This window comes from Panthera uncia (genome assembly GCF_023721935.1).
Source record: "Panthera uncia isolate 11264 chromosome E2 unlocalized genomic scaffold, Puncia_PCG_1.0 HiC_scaffold_20, whole genome shotgun sequence".
NCBI classification, from domain to species: Eukaryota; Metazoa; Chordata; class Mammalia; order Carnivora; family Felidae; genus Panthera; species Panthera uncia.
The window spans coordinates 6,790,377-6,810,683 of NW_026057589.1; the positions used below are offsets into that span (position 1 = coordinate 6,790,377).

The following is a 20,307-nucleotide window of genomic DNA, read 5'->3' on the forward strand; positions in this document are numbered from 1 at the left end:
TCCCTCTCTCTTTGCCCCTCTCCCCCCGACATGCATGCATGTGTTCTCTCAAAAATAAATATCAAAAAAATAAAATCTTCATTTTATTTTTTTTTTAATTTGAGAGAGGGAGACAGAGAGAGATGGGAGGGGGAGGGGCAGAGAAAGAGGGAGAAGGAGAAACTTAAGTAGACTCCACGGTTCTGTTAGCACAGAACCTAACTCGAGGCTCACTCTCACAACCGTGGAATCATGACCTGAGCTGAAATCCAGAGACAGACGCTCAACCGACTAAACCACCTGGTGCCCCTGTTTTGTTTTGTTTTTTAAGATTTTATTTATTGGGGTGCCTGGGTAGCTCAGTCGGTTGAGGTCCGACTCTGGATTTCCGCTCAGGTCAGGATCTCACAGTCCGTGGAATCGAGCCCCCAGAAAGGGCTCCATGCTGACAGTGTGGAGCCTGCTTGGGATTTTCTCTCTCTGCCCATCTCCCGCTCACACACATGCATGTGCGCTCTCTCACAAAATTAAAAAAAAAATTTTTTTTAATTAAAAATAAAATAACCTATCAGAATATATTTATAATATATTTCTCTATGAGAAGACGACACAACTGCAACTTTGCCTAAGCATTCTTTTAGGATTCTTCTGGCCTTTAAGAGCTGCTTTTTGGGTTATGCGATCACTTGCAGAAAATACCTAAGTGCACACACTGCAAAGTCTGAACGTTGTCCTGCTCTTGAATGCAGCTACTTAACTGTGAAGTGTGGTTTGTTCACAGGGCCTCTTTGTATGGCATTCCTTATGGCACAAGATTGTGCCTCTCACTGCAAACAAGTTAGGCAGCACTGTTTTTAACACTCCTCCCTGCAGCCTATGTACTTTAAAGCAGTATTTTTTGTCAGCCAGTTTTCTCTTCCTGGAAGCAACCAAGAAGAGTGTTCACATTTTATTAAGACAACTACCTTCCTTCACCATGGTTTTCTACTTCCACTCAGGTCCTTGACCAGACTTGCTCCCAGAATTCTTTTGGGTGTTTGGCTATGTGAGACAGACACAGTGCCACATGCTGCCCTCCACAGTGGGGTCATGGTCCCCGGGCCCCACCGTGCTTTGGCCCCCATGTTCTCAGGCCAAGTTAGTGCTCATAGCCCCTGCCAGATTTGCCCAGTGACAGATACCCGTCCCCAAGCTGGCCCAGGTGGCAGAGGATGAAGCACTTGGAGGCCTCAGGTTAGAATGGGGCCAGCCAAAGCAGAGCTCACTCCTCTTTCAGATGCGATTGGGTCACAGTCCAGTCTATGAAAGGAGGACATGGCCCTTTGTGGCCCAGGAGCCACGGGATGCCCTTGATTGGGCAGCTAGGAAGAAAAGCTGAGTCCCGTATACTCAGCTCCAGTAAAACCCTCAAACGCTGTTGCTTGGCCCTCCCAGGGTTCCCTCCAAGGCCTGGTTTACCGGTCCTGCAGCAAACCCAAAAGGACCCATGTGCTTATCCCTGGCCAACTGCGAGCTGACCGACACTGCAGGGATGGGCTCAGCCTTGGGGGAAGCCCACCCAGCCGGTCACAAAGGCCCCTCGGTGCACACATCTAAACAAGAACTCCTAGAGTGAAAGTTGTATAGGGTTATGTGCACCAACCTCTACTATAATCACACACCATCAATTGTCTGACGGATGCTCTGAGTGGGATTGAAGGTTTTTAATTTCAACAATATGGGAGCTCTTGACAAAATGAGTCAGCTAATTACTTTTTTTATCTGTCTTCACTCATTCGGTCATGTAGTACCAAATACATCATCATGTGTATACCTCACAGAGGACCACACAAGATGCTGGAAGGCCCTGCACATGCACATGATTATTAATTCAAAATAAATCTGCTTAAAATACTGTATCTGCAAGATTTAATTTAAAGTTTATATTCGGAGCACCTGGGTGGCTCAATCAGTTAAGCGTCCAACTCTTGATTTCGGCTCAGGTCACGATCTCACGGTTTGTGGGTTCAAGCCCCGTGTCGGGCCCCGCGCTGATAGCACAGAGCCTGCTTGGGAGATCTCTCTCTCCCTTTCTCTCCAGCCCTCCCCCACTTGTGCTCACTCATGTGCCTATGCACTCTCTCTCTCTCTCTCTCAAAAAAATAAATAAAATTTTTAAAAATACACTTTCCCGGGGCGCCTGGGTGGCGCAGTCGGTTAAGCGTCCGACTTCAGCCAGGTCACGATCTCGTGGTCCGTGAGTTCGAGCCCCGCGTCAGGCTCTGGGCTGATGGCTCAGAGCCTGGAGCCTGTTTCCGATTCTGTGTCTCCCTCTCTCTCTCCCCTCCCCCGTTCATGCTCTGTCTCTCTCTGTCCCAAAAATAAATAAACGTTGAAAAAAAAAAAATTTAAAAAAAAAAAAATACACTTTCCCATCTAGCTTAATACCACAGCTAAGCCATGTCTCAAATAGGTTTCCCAATTAAACAATCAAGACATAAGCTGCTCCAAATAGCACCTTTGTGTCAGTTACAAACAGATTCTGGTCTGGATGGGGGCTTGGCTTGGTAAGAGGATAGCAAATTAAAAATGGCGCACACACACACGCACACACACACACTCACCCCCAGGGTTGATGAATTGGAAACAGGCAACCTTTCTTCCCAGTGGACACTGCCCAGTGTTAGGGCATGTGTGTTGGCAAGCAGAGTGTGCAGGCTGGATGTCAGCCTCCTTTACCCTCCAAGACCTACTGTGCGCACACAACCTACCCAACTGTATATAGTAGCTCTGAACAATAAAGATTTAGAGCAGGATGTTGAGGACTTTCTCTGTTCCTCTGTGACAATAATATTGCTGGATCAATCTGGCTAAATCCTGTATCTGGCAGGTCTTAATGATCTCTGTGTTAAGTATTAAGAAGTTTACTATTGCAAACAGGTAAAATTTTTAAAAAAAATTTTTTTTTAACTTTGTTTTTATTTATATTGATCTGGTCTGAGACACAATGGTAGATTTTATAGTCTGGGGAAAAAAGAACTGCAGGCCTCCTACAGAATTCCGTGGAGTGGGGTGCCTGGGTGGCTCAGCTGGTTCCACGTTTGACTTCGGCTCAGGTCATGATCTCGTGGTCCGTGAATTCAAGTTCAAGCCCCGTGTCAGGCTCTGTGCTGACAGCTCAGAGCCTGGAGCCTGCTTCAGATTCTGTATCTCCCTCTCGTTCTGCCCCTTCCCTGCTCACGTTCTCTCTCTCTCTCTCTCTCAAAAATAAAGAAATATTAAAAAAAATGAAAAAGAAAGAATTCCATGGAGCCAGACATAGAGGAGGGGTTCCACAAACTACTGACCCTACTGGGTTCCCCCAGGCTTCCCTCAATCTGGCAATTCATCATTCTTTGTGGGCTTCACTCATCTGATAACTTGGCAGCCCCTAAGTCCCCCCCAAAAGTCTCGGACCAACAGTCAAAGCTTTTCCAAAGCATCTAGTGAAGTTGAGGTGTATGCAGTGTCTCTCCAACTACCCCTCCAGAATCACCTTGACCACGGCACCACAATGCCAGTAACTCTGACGACCCCTCCACTGCCATCACATATTTCAAGGCCATGCATAAAGCCATGTGCATGTATCCTCCTGTGACAAATGGGGGTCTGTTTTCCCAGTTTCAGCTCCAAAACCATATTCCAAAAGAAGATAGACCAATTTGCTGGCAAATTATCCTGATCTCAATTTATCATCAGAGAAATTAAGGAACTAAAAGGCAACTCTGTATCTACCAACATTAGGGGTTTTGTTACAATTCAAACTTTAGGGCTCCAAGTCAGCTGCCCGTCCCAGGACATTCACTTGGGCAGTTTGCTAGGACTGGTTAAATACCTGCACTTTCAACAGAATATCACAGGAGTTCCTGGGTGGCTCAGTTGGTTGAGTGTCCAACTCTTGATTTCAGCTCAGGTCATGATATCAAGGTCATGAGTTCAAGCCCCACATCGGGCTCCACGCTGAGTCTAGAGCCTGCTTAAGATTGTCTCCCTCTGCCCTTCTCCCTGGCTAGCACTGTCTAAAACAAAATAAAAAGTTTAAAAATAAATAAATGAACAGATCATCACAAAGATTTGATTTGTCCTATATAGTCTTTACTAACCTACTAACCTAAAAAGTGCCCGAGGACATTTACTACTCATCCTCTCTTCCCATAATCATATAAAGGGTAAGAAAGATCTGAATTCAGAGAGCTGTTCCACAACTGTCTTCACAGAAGGGAAGCAAATCATCACCACCAAAGCAACGGCTAAGTCATGGGGAAGGAATGCCAGCCTTAGGCTCAGGTTCCAGGGCAACCGACAAACTGGGTAGCCATAGGTGAGCCACAGGTTCCCGAGGCGTCACGTTTGTTACTTGTAAAACACAGGAGGGGCACATATGACTGGCTTCAGGATTCCTTCCAGTCTAAAATTCTGAGTTTCTGAATTTCAAGGTGTTTAGAGCCATCTTGAACCTCCACTATTGATTTACACCATGCTCTCGTTTTGCTATGGACTTAAGCATATCTCCCTTCCTCCCAAATGCATATGTTAAAGCCCTAACATGTGATGGTATCTGGAGATGGGGTCTTGGAAGATAATTAGGGTTGGATGAAGTCAGGAGGATGGAGACCTCGTGATGAGATCAGTGCCCTTATAAGAAGGGGAAGAGAGAGGGACGCCTGAGTGGCTCAGTCAGTAAAACATCCAACTCTTGGTTTCAGCTCAGGTCACAATCTCGCAGTTCATGAGTTCAAACCCCACAGCAGGCTCTGCACTGATAGAGAGGATCCTGCTTGGGACTCTCTCTCTCCCTCTCTCTATGCTCCTCTCTCAAAAATAAATATACTTTAAAAAAATGGGGGGGGGGGAATCTTTCTCTCTCTATGCATGCACAGAGAGACCATGTGAGCACAGAGCAAGATGGCTGTCACCTACAAGCCAAGAGAAAAGACCTCAGGATGAAGTTACCTTGCAGGTACCCTGACCTTGGCCCAGCCTCCAGAACTGTGAGAAATAAACTGCTATTGTTTAAGCCACCCAATATATGGTATTTTGTATGGCAGATGAAGACACACCCTCAATACGAATAAGTGTTTTTCTTTTCTTCCTGGATAATATATCAAACTGAACTTGGATGAATTGGCAAGTGCTCACCAAGCAGCCAAGTGTTCACCACTATGAACACTAAATAGAAGAAAACTGAGGCTCTGCCTCACAGGTGTTTAGAGACTTATTACAATAGACTGTAAGCATACCCAAATCTGTTCTGAAAGCCAGAGTCCAGAGGTGCCTGGCTGGCTCAATCAGGGAATGTGAGATTTGTGATCTCGGGGTTGAGAGTTCGAGTCCCATGTTGGGTGTGGAGATTACTTAAATAAATACAACTTTAAAATAAATTAATTAAAAATAAATTTAAAAAGAAAGTCAGAGAGTGAGGGACACATGTAATGTAAGCTAGTGCTCCATCATAGGACATCACAGGACACGCGACATCAATCAGAACAAAGAAAACCCAGGATGGGCATGGCAGGGCCAGTAAGAAGAGGGGTAGAGGAGAGCAAACAGGGAAAAGGTATAGAGGACCCGGTCTCACGCCAGCCCACTCACTGCCGGGGAATCCTCTGGCTGTGCCCTTGCGGCATCAGTGTGTTACGATGGAGGAACAAGAAGCTAAGGAGCTTACGGCCAGGATGAGGTGGCAGATCCAGGTGAAGAGAGCCTGAATGGGAGAGTGACTCAACTAGAACCTGGCTGGATGAGCCAGGACACATCAGCATGAAGGATAATGGCTAACATTCACCAGGTGCTTCTCTCGGCCAAGCTCCACGCTAGGCACTTTCCATTCAACCTCACACCAACCCTTATGGCAGCAGGTAATCCTCTTACCTGCAGTCCTTGCCATTCTGGCTTGACTCAGGCCCCTAAAGACCAGGCTGAGGATTAAAGGGCATGGCCCTAAGTGTAGGGGATCAAGATCTATTTCTGTGAAGAAAGTGACCAAGGAAAACCAAGAAAACAACAGGGAAATCCAGGGTGGGGTGCAGGAGGCCATAAAAGACGCTCTTCCAGCAAGCCAACAGCAGAGCTGGAGGAGCAGAGGACACAGAGAGAAAGGGACAAATGAAACTTGGGGGGGGGGGGGGGACGGCGCTGATATGTATCAGTTGTATAAAAATCTAGCTCACACGGGCCCCTCCCCAGGTATTCCCCATCTCAGAACAAATTGTGAAAAGATTTTGAAATGGACCAAAAGGGTTACTGAGTATCTTCAATGGAAGAATGGGCCTTGTTAGAACATAACTTTCCAAGTTATCTGATCCTATGGGATGTGTGCATTTTGTGGCCTTGGAGATATTCTGCAACTCTGTTAACTTGTATGTAACTGATACGCAACCATATGCAACACAAATGATCCTTGTCTATAGACAGGCAAATTAAATGTCTAGTGGAGAGACAAGTGATTCCCCTCAAAGCTACAGTGGCATCTATTCGAAATCATTTCATGGTGTGTGTGTGTGTGTGTGTGTGTGTGTGTGTGGATGTGCATGTGTGCGAACATGCACACACATGGTCTTTGTGTGCAAACTCCTTGACTTTTCCTTTGAACAGGTTGTAATACCTTACTGGTTCCCGCATTAATTAATAAAAATCTTTTATATTTGTACAAGAATCGTGATTTTATCTTTAAAAATTATTTTATAATACCCATAAACAAGCTAAAGTCCAAACAGATGCCAACATTCTATGGCAGGTGTGCTACGAAGGGAAAAAAAGGTTCCAGAAATCAGTAATTCTTCCAACACCAAATACTTTGAGGTGCTGGCTCAAGCAAACAGGAGATAATCAAGCCTCAATTTTTATCTCTCTACACCCCCTCCACCAGCAAACATGGTCTCCAGCTTCCTCACGACTTGCATTAGCTCTGATCTCAGAAATTCTTAAATTTCAGTGGTAACCCAAGGAGCTCCAAGAGAAGGGCTGAGGGAATCCCCTTTCTAATGAAACCAACACCTCTCCAGACTCTGACAGATGTGACCCATTCATTGCGGAAGAATCTGGAGCCAGAGGGGCTCTGCAGGCTAGCAGACCTACCAGGACCAGGAGCAGTGCTGGCAGAAGGAAAACAGAAATGGACTAAGTCCCCACAGGATGGGGAAGACGAGTGACGCTGGAACAAAGCTCATAAACTGCCTAATGGTCATAGAAACACACACGCAAGGGGCAGGGGGGCAGTGTTCCCAGTGTGGTCTCTGAAGGTTGGCTGCATAGCTCTGTACCTACTAGCAGTGGGGACCGTGAGCAAATTAGTGATATCAAAAAGGCTGTTTCCTCATCTGTAAAACACCTGCCTCACAGGATTGCCCTGAGCGGTAAATGAGACAACACACATAAAACACTTAGCAGTCTGACACACAATCAGTGTTCAGTGAATGTTAGCTTCAACAGTTTTTTGACTGAGAGATGAATATAACGTAAAATAAAAAACAGGGACTATAATAAAACATAATTGTGGGGCGCCTGGGTGGCCCAGTCGGTTAAGCGTCCGACTTCGGCTCAGGTTGTGATCTCACGGTTGGTGAGTTCGAGCCCCGCGTTGGGGTCTGTGCTGACAGCTCAGAGCCTGAAGCCTGCTTCGGATTCTGTGTCTCCCTCTCTCTGTGCCCCTCCCCAGCTTGCACTCTGTCTCTCTCTGTCTCTCTCTGTCTCTCTCTCTCTCTCTCTCTCAAATAAATAAAACATCAAAAAAAATTTTTAAATGCGATTGCCACTTATAATTCCCACTTGTCACATTCTTTCCGCTCCCATTGCCAAAAGACCACCTGCGTGTTCATTTCTCACCTGAATTACTCAAGGTCTCCTATGGCGCAGGGCCCTTCTCAAAGCCATTCCTCACCCGCTTTAACTGAGCGATAGCCAAGAGAAATATGGGAACCACGGGAGTGAGTTTACATTTTCTAATAGACAGATTTTTAAGTAAAAAGAAACAGAATTATTTTAGTAGCGTATTTATCCCATTATGTCCAAAGTAGTATTTCAACACGCAATATAAAAAATTGAGATATTTTACATTCTTTCTTTTCTTATTACAGCTTTAAAATCCAGCATGTGTTTTATACTTACGTACATCTCAATCTGTACTGGCCACGTTTCAAGTTGCCAGGAGCCTCAGCACCAACCATTACCCATCTCTTTCAGAAAATCCAAATTCATTGGCCTAACAAATCAGGGCCTTTCCAACAGGGTCCTCCTCATCCCTCTCTGTGCCCTCCTCCCCTTCCATACTTTTGCCTGGGCTTAACCCTCTTCCTTATCCACTCCCAGCACCTGGTATATTCCTCTCCCACAGGACACACCACACCTTTATGTCAGCCACTGGCTACTCAACACTCCACATGTAAAGTGCTCGTTTCCCACAAAGGCTTCTTTGCCAACCTGCCCTCTATGAGATCCCCTGGCTCTGGGGATAAGAACAATTTGAGTGCTTTTCCATCGCATGCCAAACCCTCACTCCCCAAGTGGACTGTGAGCCCAGTGGAGGCAAAAGGATTCTTATCCTGTTTATGTATAACAGTAGCTGGCCCAGCCGAGGCATTCAAACATATATAAAGTATAGGTTTTTTGTGTTGTTTTTTTTTTAAAGGGGAAGACTACATTTAAAATTTTACATTTAGCTACTGATCGTGATCTAACTCTACAGTCATTCAGCCAACTCTTAATCTCAAAGCATACACATGAACAAGGTTTGGACCAAAAATGGTTGAAAGAAAGCAGGCAAGCTAAAGAAGCAACTACCACTGGGAGAGTCATTGTTCCTGGGGTTTGGGTTGGTTTTTTTGTTTTTTGTTTTTTATTGGCACAAAAATCTTTTAGACTGAAATTGTTTTTCATAGCTGCACTGGAATAAATGGGAAACCACAAAAATGAAGGCTTCCACAGTGCCAGTCATCAAATTGTAGTGGTAAGAAAGGAGCCATCCAAAACTATCCACATCTGATTGAACTCTAAACATTTTAAATGTTTATTAACCCATATAATTCCCAAATTTAACCAATCATTTGAAACGCTCATAGACAAAATTCTGGACTTCAGTATTTCCTACAGCCCCCTCCAGCCTCAAGAAGATAAAAGCCTCCCTTCTCGGGGCCCCACGGAACTGCTGTTCTTTTATTTTAATCAGAGAGCTTTATAAAGACAACCACTTAGGACCCTCAGCTTCAGTCCTAGTTGCAACTTTTTCTTTACACGTACATGTGTGAGTGTGTGCTCCAAGGGCTCCCAAAGAGCTGGCTCGGTGGACCCTGAGCAACCCTCTCTCTCAACATGTTGATCAGGAAGCAGACAACTTCGTTAATAATTAGAGAATCCCTAGTTTTCATCTTACACTTTCCTAAGCAAAAAGCTTGGCAGGGCCTCTTATGGTTTCCCCTTCTCTTACAAAAATCTGCCTTCTAAGCAAATGCTTCTGTTTCCTAGTAGCAGTAGATACCCTTTTAAAACTCACAGTTAAAAAAAGCAAAAAGAATTACAGTGGTATTTTGTTTCCATACTTTCTTCCTAATATTTTCCACTTAGAACTGAGTCCAGAAGTTTACTGGTAAACTACACCAGTAAAGTGTAGGTAAAATACACCAATACAGGTTATTTTCCCTTATGGATCCCATATTGTCAAATAATCTGACCTTATGAACTACACTGAGCAATATTCCATTATTTTTCTTTTATTAAACAGTTATGTATACTCAACTGGTTGATCAGGGCCTTACTATGCGCCAGGCACTGTTATAGACCGTGGGGATAGAAGGAAACTTAACACACAACACCTCTGGTCTCATGGTCTAGTCAGGTGGTAAAAGCCATGAAGAAAAATTCAGCAGAGGGAGAGGAAAAAGAGTGGGGACAGGGGTGTCCTACTTTACACAGCATGGTCACGGAAGGTCTCTTTTAAACAGAACAGAAGAACAACAGTGCTGAAGAACACAGCCAAGTGATATTTTTGGGAGGGGGCAGGGAGCAGAGTGTGCAAGAATATATCTCAAATGCAAAGACTCTGAGGCAGGGGTATGATACCCAAAATGTTAATCAAAGCTTCTGATCAACATAAAATAATCTGTACCATAAAATTCTCGTCAAAAAAGAAATTGGCCTGATTACTATTTAATGCAGTTATAGTATTCTTTTTGAAATACAATTATACCTAGTCCCTCGGTCTCTCAACCCCCCATTTCTACATTAGTAAGTTCTAGGGCTCCCAGGGGACCTCACTCTGAAAACCAGTGACAGACTCCACTATCTAATGTGTGGAGACAAGACCACACAGGAGAGGCAGAGGTGAACACTGGGCCCTCCTGTAAGTGAGAATTTTTCACACAAAAATCGTCCCCATCAAGTTAAACTGCTTACAAATAAAGCAAGATCTTCTCCCGAAGGAGGTGCTGCCTTCTAAATTCTGTATCCTTCCACTCATCTGTCCCTTCCTCAGCCAGCTGCAGGCCTGCTCTCAGGCCTGGACCACTTTGAACGGAGCCTTTGAAAGTTTAAGTTGGCTTTTTGCCACCACAAGAGATGCTGAGGCCATCCCCTTGTCTGGGGGTGCCTTATTCTCTTATTCTCTCCCAGTCTAGCTTTCCTCCTCCTGGGCTCTCTGAAGTCCCACCTCGCTAATGAATCCAAACTCCAGCTCATCTCACCCTGCTTTTTACTTCTCTTGCACACACAGCCTGTCCCCTGGGGGATACTCTTATTTTCCAAACAAAAATATCAAGACACATTGTCCGTATGTGGGTACTTGTTACGTGAATCACTATAATGTCAAAGCTTGGAATATTTCATAATTTAAAGTAAAATCATTAAGAAAAAAAAAAACTTAGGACGTACTTACACATAGTCTGATGAGACAGCACAGGAAATTGGGACTGCCTGGGAAGGTTCGGGATCTGTGATCACAGTCACAGGCCTTTGACTACAGCTCTGTCCTCTAACAAACAACTTGATTTTCCAAAGAAATCTGACATCACCCTACAAAAGGATTTGAAGCTACTTCCAGCAATAAGGATAAGGAGGCAGTGACAGCAGCTGTGGGTTGAAGGCCAGAACTCTGGCATTTCCAGGTTATTTCAACAGTGCACGGAGCTAGCAGGACCACCATACAAAATACCCAGCCCTGGCTGTCATACATCCCTCGACCCTTTATGCAGTGGACCACCAATGCGCTGTAGCTCAGGTATTTCCACAACTACCTCTAGACTGGAAATATGACTCTCTTGAGCACCCGAGTAGGCATCCGTTTTACCAGGAGGGGGAAATATCCTGAACCGGGCAGTGCACGTACACCCCTGTCTTCCCTCCTCTAAGCATCCTTCTCAAGTGCCATGACCCGGGAAAGGCTCTTTCCACTCTCCAATTAAGAAAAAAAAGGTCCTCCAGGGCTGTCAAGGAAGATTTGATTTGGCCCTGTGACTCAGAAGGAGTCAGAAGGTCTTCCTGAGCTCACCAGTTCCCACTGGTAAGTACTTGTGGGTAAATGCACTGGAAACTGTAATAAACTATGACCTTCAGGCATATTGTAGAGACATGCTGACCAATTCCACAATTTTTTTAATGCTCAGAAATTTAATGATACTGCCTTTTGATCTAGTAAAAGCATTCCATGAAATTTAACAAAAAATAGCCACAAATCAAAAGAAGAGTGAAAGACTTTACTGAAGCATTCTTCTTATTCGCAAAGAAAAAAAAGAAAAAAAAAGGAAACCATCTTGTTGAGCCTTTGGAAAAGAGAAACTCCAAAGATCTTTTCATTTGATCTGTCATACTAAGATTTTTTTTTCCTCATTTCCTGTACGTTACAATTCTTCTAACGGAGATATAACGGACATATTATATTAGCTTCAGACGTACATGATTGAATATTTGTATAACTGGGAAATGATCACCACAATAACTCTACTTAATATGTGTCACTATACATAGCTACAAAATTTATTTTCTTGTGATGAGCCCTTTTAAGACCTACTCCCTTACAACTCTCAAATATGCAATATAGTACTAACTATGGCCACCATGCTATAGCACTTTACAACCCCAAATAACGTATTAACTAATAAAATTAGGGTAGGAGCGCCTGGATGGCTCAGTCGGTTACACCTCCGACTTGTCAGGTTCGAGCCCTGTGTCGGGCTCTGTTCTGACAGTTCAGAGCCTGGAGCCTGCTTCGGATTCTGTGTCTCCCTCTCTCCCTGCCTCTCCCCTGCTCATGCTCTGTCTCTCTCTCTCAAGGAATAAACATTAAAAAAAATTTGTTTAATTAGGGTAAATTCCTTGCAAATGAAAGAAATGTTACCTTTAGCAAATAAATTAAACAGATAAATTAAGTGCCTGCAATCTTGCAGAATGCTTGCTTTTTTTACAGGAAAATGTATTGAAAACATTTTCAAACTTTAAGTTTCTTCAAGAGGTCTATATTGTCTAAATCATTCTCCCTAAGGCCCTCCAAATTACAAAGTAAGCAAAAGGTTAAAGGTTATGGTCAGTATATTTGCTTTCAGGCTAATGTATGTTAAGATAGAGCTAATTAACAGGTAACATTTTAATAATTTTTTAATAGAAGATATTTGCATGCGGCATGCGGCATACAATTCAAAAAGAACAAAAAGTCATACACTAAATCTAAGTCTCCCTTCCACCTGGCCCTCCACCACTCAGTTTCCCAGCTTGTATCATTTCAGGGATATTCTATAGTGCCCACAGGTTTGTAACACTTTGTATGTGAGACACTTTGCTCAGGATTTTGTATGGGAGGCTCATCAATGCAAGCAATACTATCATCAGCCCCAATTTATAAGTGAAGAGACCTGTTTGTGGCATGAAGTGAACTAGTAACTGGCCAAAAGTCTCATACTCCCAGAACCCATCCCCATCTTCCTACTCCCCAACACAACAAAGGTGACCTGATGTTATGTTGTTCCCTCTTCCCTGAACACTCTCCCACCAACCTTCACCATCCCTTTGCCTGGATAACTTGACTTTCCATATAAATTTCAGAATCAGGGGCACCTGGCTGGCTCAGTCAGTAGAGCATGCTACTTTTGATTTGGGAGTTGTGGGTTTGAGCCCCATAATGGATGTAGAGGTTACTTAAAAAAATAAAATCCTTGGGGCACCTAGGCGGCTCCGTTGGTCAAGCGTCCCACTCTTGATTTTAGCTCAGGTCATGATTTCCCAGTCTGCGAGTTCAAGCCCCATGTCAAGCTCTGCTCTGCTTGGGATTCGCTCTCTTCATCTTTCTCTGCCCCTCCCCTGCTCAGGCACACTATCAAAATAAATAAATAAGCATTTTTTTAATTAAAAAAAAATAAAATCTTTAAAAAAACACACTTTAGAATCATTTGTCTCTGTCTTAAGAAACTTTGCAGGGGGGCGCCTGGGTGGCTCGGTCGGTTAAGCGTCCGACTTCGGCTCAGGTCATGATCTCGCGGTCCGTGAGTTCGAGCCCCGCGTCGGGCTCTGTGCTGACTGCTCAGAGCCTGCAGCCTGTTTCAGATTCTGTGTCTTCCTCTCTCTCTCTGCCCCTCCCCTGTTCATGCTCTGTCTCTCTCTGTCTCAAAAATAAATAAACGTTAAAAAAAATTTTTAATAAAAAAAATAATAAACAAAAATTAAAAACTTTGCAGGGATTTTAGGATTGCGTTAAACACAATCAATTTGTAGACAATTAATATTATAACTATACTGAGTCTTCCAATTCATGAACATGGTATGTCAATCCACTTAGGTTGTCTTTAATTTTTCTTCGGTGTTTTGTAATTTTCAGCAGGCAGATCCATCCTCTGCATATTTTGTTAGATTTATACCAAGTATTCCATTCCTTTCAGAGCTACTGTAACTGATAGGATTTTTTTGGTTTTGGTTTTTTCCTGTTTCCAATGATGTATTGCTTTTATTGCTAGGATACAGAAATACCGATTTTTTGTGTGTGTTGACCTTGTATTTTACAACTGTGCTAACACATTTATTAGTTCTAGGAGCTTTTTCTAGAGATTCCCATGAGATTATCTGCATAGACAATCATGCCATCTGCAAATGGGGACAGTTGTTCTCTCTTTCCAATCTGTATGCCTTCCATTTATTTTTCTTGCACTGGCTAGCACTTCCAGTACGATGTTGAGTATCAGTGGTGAGAGTAGAGATTGTTGCTTCGTTCCCCTTAGGGGGAAAGCGTTCATTTTCACCACTAAGTACGTTAGCTGTACGTTTTTGGTAGATGCCCTTTTTTGGGCTGAAGAAGTTCCCTTCTCTTCCTAGTTTGCTGGCAGCATTTATCATGAATGGATGTTGAATTCTGTGAAAGGTTTTTTCTGCAGCCAATGACATAATCATGTGGGGGTTTTTTTAGTCAGCTGTTCATATGGTGGATTACATCTATTGATTTTGGAAAACTGAACCAGTCTTTTACACCTGAGATAAATCACAATTGGTTCCGGTGTACTATTCTTTTTACATAATATCGCTGGATTTGATTTCCTGGTATTTTTTTGAGGATTTTTGTGCCCCTGTTCATGAGAACAATTGGTCTGTACTATTCTTTTCTTGAACTGTCTTTGTTGGTTTTGTAAAAATGGATGTGTACTATACAGTTTTCTGAGGTCTGGGATGATAATTTTACTACTTCTAACATCATCAAAGAGTGGTATTAACTTTGCTTTTCTGTTAGAATTAATTTTAAGTCTTTGAGCAGGAAGACAATTCCCAAAGATAACAATAATTCCCTAAGTGAAAATAAGACCATTTTACAAAGAGCCACTTTAAGGTAGATCTGAGAATCCAATGCAGTGAAACCTATTACTTCACCTACATGCCCTGTCACATCCCCCACAGAGCAGGAATGGTGAGGAGCTTTGCCCTACTGGCTGGAGATAAGAAACTGACAAGGTTTCCATCAAATAAAAGATATGTTATTACTCAACCCTGAAATGCAAATACACACATTTGCCTTTGAGTTACCTAAGAAAGCGCCTCTTAACCTCTTAGTTCTTACAATTCCTAAAATGCTCAGTCATTTCTACCCACATTATACTACTGAGAAAGCCAAGACAAGGATAGGGTTAAGAGATTTCACGTTCAGCAGAGCTAAAATTTGAATTTAAACCCCTTCTATCACCCAACTTGTTACAAAAAGTCCTAAACACAGGCAATGCAATGTCAGAAGGTCAATCAGGCATCAGAGGGGCTGAAGAAAAGGATCTGAGGCAAAAGAGTTTCTGGGGAGGTCTTTTTTTTTTTTTTTTTTTTTAATGTTTCATTTTTTTTGAGAGAGAGAGAGAGAAAAACAGAGACAGAACAAGCAAGCAGGTGAGGGACGGAGAGAGAGGGAGACACAGAATCCGAAGAAGGCTCCTGAGCTTTCAGCACAGAGCCCAGCATGGGACTCGAACTCACCAACCGTGAGATTGTGACCCAAGCCGAAGCTGGACGTTTAACCCACTGAGCCACCCAGGTGCCCCAACACATAACCATTTTTTTCTGTAACTTTTTATTATGAAAATTTTTTAACACTTGCACAAGTAGAAAGAATAGTGTAAGGAACTCCTAGATACCACCCAGGTGCCCCCAGAGAGGTCTTTTTAGAACTGAAATGCTGAATCTTCTCTTGGCACTTTTGAGAAGCCCCATCTCATTGAGGTGAGTGGACAGGTCTGTTGGGTGAGGGGCAGGCTACCACAGAGGAGCTGCACACCTCCACAATGGCCAATGAGAAACTGAAATCCTTTTAAGTCTCACTTAAGTATCTAAGAGTCACCCAAATCATCACCAGGCTAGCCAAAGACCAGAGAAATGTCCTTGGAATCAAAGTCGCCCTCTCTGTGGCACTCAAAATGATGTGTTCAGGAGGCAGTAAAGAGCACACTGCCAATCAGACTGCTTGGGTTCAAACCCCAGCACTACTACCCACTAGCCGTGTGACCTTGAAGAAGTCACAACCTGTGTGCCTCGGTTTCCTCATCCATAAAACGGGGGTAGCAACAAGAGTGTAAGCTCTCACTAAATGATGCCTGCTGTTGTTTTTATTCAGAAAGTCTTGGCCAATCCAAGACTGGTCCTCTTCTACACTGTCCTAGATCATGGTGTATGTGCCAATATGCCCTTCCCCAACCACCACCACTCCCCTCTTCCACCAACCCAAGAGCAAAACTCTGCTTTCAATCAAGCTGATGGAAAAAAGCAAAAGACCTAAATGAACTATTTCATTAAATGATGTCTAGGAGCTAAAAACCAATAAGCACTCACAGGATCCACATTCACAAGAAGGAAGAAAGCATTTAAATCAAGAGTTTAAACCAACTCTTCTCCCACAAAAAGTACATTTTATTGTTTTATATAACCACATGAGACATTCTCCCCAACTAAGGGATAGGTATAAGTTCCATTTTAAAAAATTTAATCTATGGAAATACACTGATTAATTTTCATATTTTAGATTAGTTTTGCTATCAAAAGCATTCCATTTAAAATATCAACTTAACTTTTAAATCACTAGGAAGCAAACTGTCTTTAATTCAAATATATAATTGTAATTTGGGGGTGACAATTTCACTAAGTTTCTTGAAAGCCAGGAAATATTAATTGGCAACAATGATAGCTATCTTTTATTGCACACTAACTAAGCGCCTAACACACAAGGCGCTAAATTCTACATGTCACCTCATTCTCTTAATCCTTTCAGGAGGTACAAGCTCGTTTTACAGAAAAACCTCAGCCTTGAGGTTGACTATTAATGGTTCTGATAGAGAACTGATTGCTAGCACCTGTGTGAGGCTTTAACACTAAAATGATATAGAAAGGTAAGTCTGAAACTTGAATGTGCACGTGAATCACTGGGGGAATCCTGTTAAACTTCAAATTATGATTCAGAAGGTCTAGGGTAAGCCCTCCGATTCTGCATTTCTTTCTTTTTTTTTTTTTTTAAGTTTATTTATCTATTTTGAGAGAGAGAAAGTGCAAGAGCGTGAGGGAGGGAGAGAGAGAGCATCCCAAGCAGGCTCTGCGCTGTCAGCACAGAGCTCAGTGTGGGGCTTGAAGTCACAAGCCAATAGATCATGACCTGAACCAAAATCAAAAGTCGGACGCTTAACCGACTGAGCTTCCAGGCACCCCTGATTCTGCATTTCTTTAAATTTTTTTTTTAACGTTTATTTATTTTTGAGACAGAGAGAGACACAGCATGAACGGGGGAGGGGCAGAGAGAGAGGGGAACACAGAATCGGAAGCAGGCTCCAGGCTCTGAGCCATCAGCCCAGAGCCCGACGCGGGGCTCGAACCCGCGGACCACGAGATTGTGACCTGAGCAAAGTCGGACGCTTAACCGACTGAGCCACCCAGGTGCCCCTGATTCTGCATTTCTAACACGCTCTCTGATGCTGACAATGCCGCTGTTCTGGGGACCACACGCAAAGTAGCGAGGATGACTACAGGTTGCAATAGGCCACAAACCACAAAAAAAAGTTCATTAAACACTAAAATGAAAAACAGTCAAATTTTTCTCAAAAACAGTAAGTTAACCATAATATAAACTCTAATATAAGAATTATAACATCCAGGGGCACCTGGGTGGCTCAGGTGGTTAAATGTCTGACTTCAGCTCAGGTCATGATCTCGAGGTTTGTGGGTTTGAGCCCCGTGTCAGGCTCTGCACTGACAGCTCAGAGCCTGGAACCTGCTTCGGATTCTGTGTCTCCCTCTCCCTCTGCTCCTCCCCTTCTCACGCTCTGTCTCTCAAAAATAAGTGAGATTTAAAAAAAAAGAAAAAAAAAAAAAAAGAATTGTAACATCCATATTTGTAGTGGGATTTTGAGCTTTGTAACATCTTAAAAATATCTTCAGGGGCGCCTGGGTGGCGCAGTCGGTTAAGCGTCCGACTTCAGCCAGGTCACGATCTCACGGTCCGTGAGTTCGAGCCCCGCGTCGGGCTCTGGGCTGATGGCTCGGAGCCTGGAGCCTGTTTCCGATTCTGTGTCTCCCTCTCTCTCTGCCCCTCCCCCGTTCATGCTCTGTCTCTCTCTGTCCCAAAAAAAAAAAAAAATCTTCATAATGACTTCTTGTTTAAATCTATAGTTCAACTTCCTGGAGCTTTGAGGGGGCTTTTCTCCCCTAAAAACCCTGACTTACATCAGGGCTGAGAAGCCACGTACATGGAAGACTGTTTCAAGTTGCCATAACCTCTAAGCAGGTCCCTTTTTTCACTCACCCATCCTCTTGCTGTTTAAATCCAACACATTAGACAAATGGCAGAGTTAGGTAAGGTTTTAGAGGCTGGGACCCCAAATTTTTCCAGATGAAAAGTAAATTTCTACAACAAAACAGGACCTTACCACAAGGCAGTAACAAATACCACTGGCTTCCATTTCTGGCCTTAGGTGACCAAGTTCCGGCAATGAGATGGCAATTAGCATTTTATACAACTACTGATTTTCATTCTTTTACCAGATCCTTGGAGTGGCAAGTTCTATTTACTTTCAAAAGTCCACAGAATAAACAAAGCAAGGTACTTCACAAGGCCCTATTTTCCACCTGGGTCCAAGTTCACTGTGATCTTTTTTACTCATTTCTGATTATCTGTGCTATACTCAAACATTGGCTAGCTGCCTTTTAAAAGGCAGTTAGACACTACCACCAGCCCTCTCCCTCCCCCACCTCCTCCACTCTCTTTGCTAGCACCAGTGCCTAACAACAGAACCAACACATCTCTGAGGACATTCCAGCTTACCAGATAAGGTCAGTTTAAAATTCTAGATAGGGATAACCCATTCCATTTGTCTTTCCTTAGAGCCCTTCAAAAATATCCCCTGGCAATCAGCAGAACAAGCCTTTCACCAGAGAGAAAATAGTCTATGATTCTGCAATTTACAAACACTGAGACCTTTATTTAAAGGGTGTCCACATTTTATATTACTCCCAAGGGACGTTTATCTATGGACTCAAGTAAGCACCAGCCCAATGCTTGGAAGAAACAAAATGTACATACACTGCGGCTCCATGCAAATGGCTTCTCGGGCTAGAAGGCTATAAAGTTTTGCTGCCGGGCCTCAGAGGAAGGCCTACCTGTGACAGGGTATAATATTGGGACACAGTTTTCTTCTGAATTTGGAGCATGCCCTGTCCACAAGAGAGCCAGGCAACTGCCCAGAGAGGCTTGTTACAAAAACCATGAAAGAGGGGCAGAGGTGCCAGGCCACTGCCCTGCATACCCTGGAAGCTGAAAACAATTCTGAGAAATGATCTCTACTATCGACAAGTCCGACAGAAAGTTGTCTCTGTTGCCTCCAAAACTGGCTGTCCTCCTCGAATGATTTAACTCTGGGTACCAATTGGGCAATGCCAGCCACCGTGCTGGGGCGGAGGATTCAGGGATGCTGGTTCTGTCTTCTAGGTTAAGTAGGTGGATTCAAACCTCTGCGGTATAAACTGGAGATTTTGGGGGTTAGATCTGGGCGCCCCCACTGCATCTAGGCTACATGCTTCCATTCAACAAACATTTACTGAGCGTCTGCCCTAAGCCCGGCACTCTGCTAGGTGCGGAGGAGGAAGCCAAGCCACAGTCCCCAGAAGTGGAAGCAGACACAGAGAAGGGCCTTCAGGAGAGGTGTAGGTTGTGCGGGCCCCGAAAACCTGCCACAAATTGCTGTGATCAGTAGTTAATCGGGGGTCAGCATGACCTTCGCGCCGGGCTCCGCGGACCACCAAGCCCAATAATGAAAAAGGCTCGCGACAGCGAAGGCGGGAGTGGACAGGTAGGCCCGGGGGCAGGTGTTCAGGTAGGAGGCGCACGGCTGAGGCTGCAAGTCTGGAGAGGGCAGGGTCCCCAAGGAAGGTGGAAGGGCGGCCCAGGACCCCGCGAAGAAGAAGGGGGTGCGAGGAACTGGGGTCTGGCCCCGGGAAGTGGGTGCGCGGCGGCGGCCGGCCGGGCCTGAGCCCCCGAAGCGAGAGAGGGGAGGGAAGACTCCCGGCTAGGCCGCCAGCCCGCACCTGGGGCCCCGCCCGGCACCTACCACTTGGGCGACCTTGAGACAGCCGAGCGCTCCGCGCAGGTAGTCGGGGTCGCAGCGCAGGCCGGCCAGCCCGCGGCGCTGGCTCACCGGCTCGGTGGTGGGCTGGTACGGGCTGCTGGCGCCCGAAATCATGGAGGTGCTCGAGGCCTCGCCCTCGAAGCCGTCCAGCTCCTCGCCGCTCCGCATGCTGCCGCCCGGCCCGGGCCGCCTCGCGCGGCCGGCCCCCGGCGCCCGGAGCTGGCCGGCTTAGCGGGGCCGCCGCATCGCCGCCGCCGCCGCCGGACTG

General features: G+C 44.6%; 1 protein-coding gene across 2 annotated transcripts in view; it reads right to left on the reverse strand.

Annotated features, from left to right (window-relative positions):
* The window catches only part of CMTM4 (CKLF like MARVEL transmembrane domain containing 4), a 69,672-nt gene extending 49,391 nt beyond the window's left edge, over positions 1-20,281 (reverse strand). Inside the window, exon 1 of one of the 2 annotated variants that reach the window (XM_049622579.1) lies at positions 20,022-20,281. In XM_049622579.1, the coding sequence (XP_049478536.1) occupies positions 20,022-20,207 (186 nt within the window). In that variant the 5' untranslated portion in view covers positions 20,208-20,281. The remainder of the gene's footprint in view (positions 1-20,021) is intronic. The other variant, XM_049622577.1, reaches the window with a different exon arrangement.
* Between the last annotated feature and the right edge of the window lie 26 nt (positions 20,282-20,307).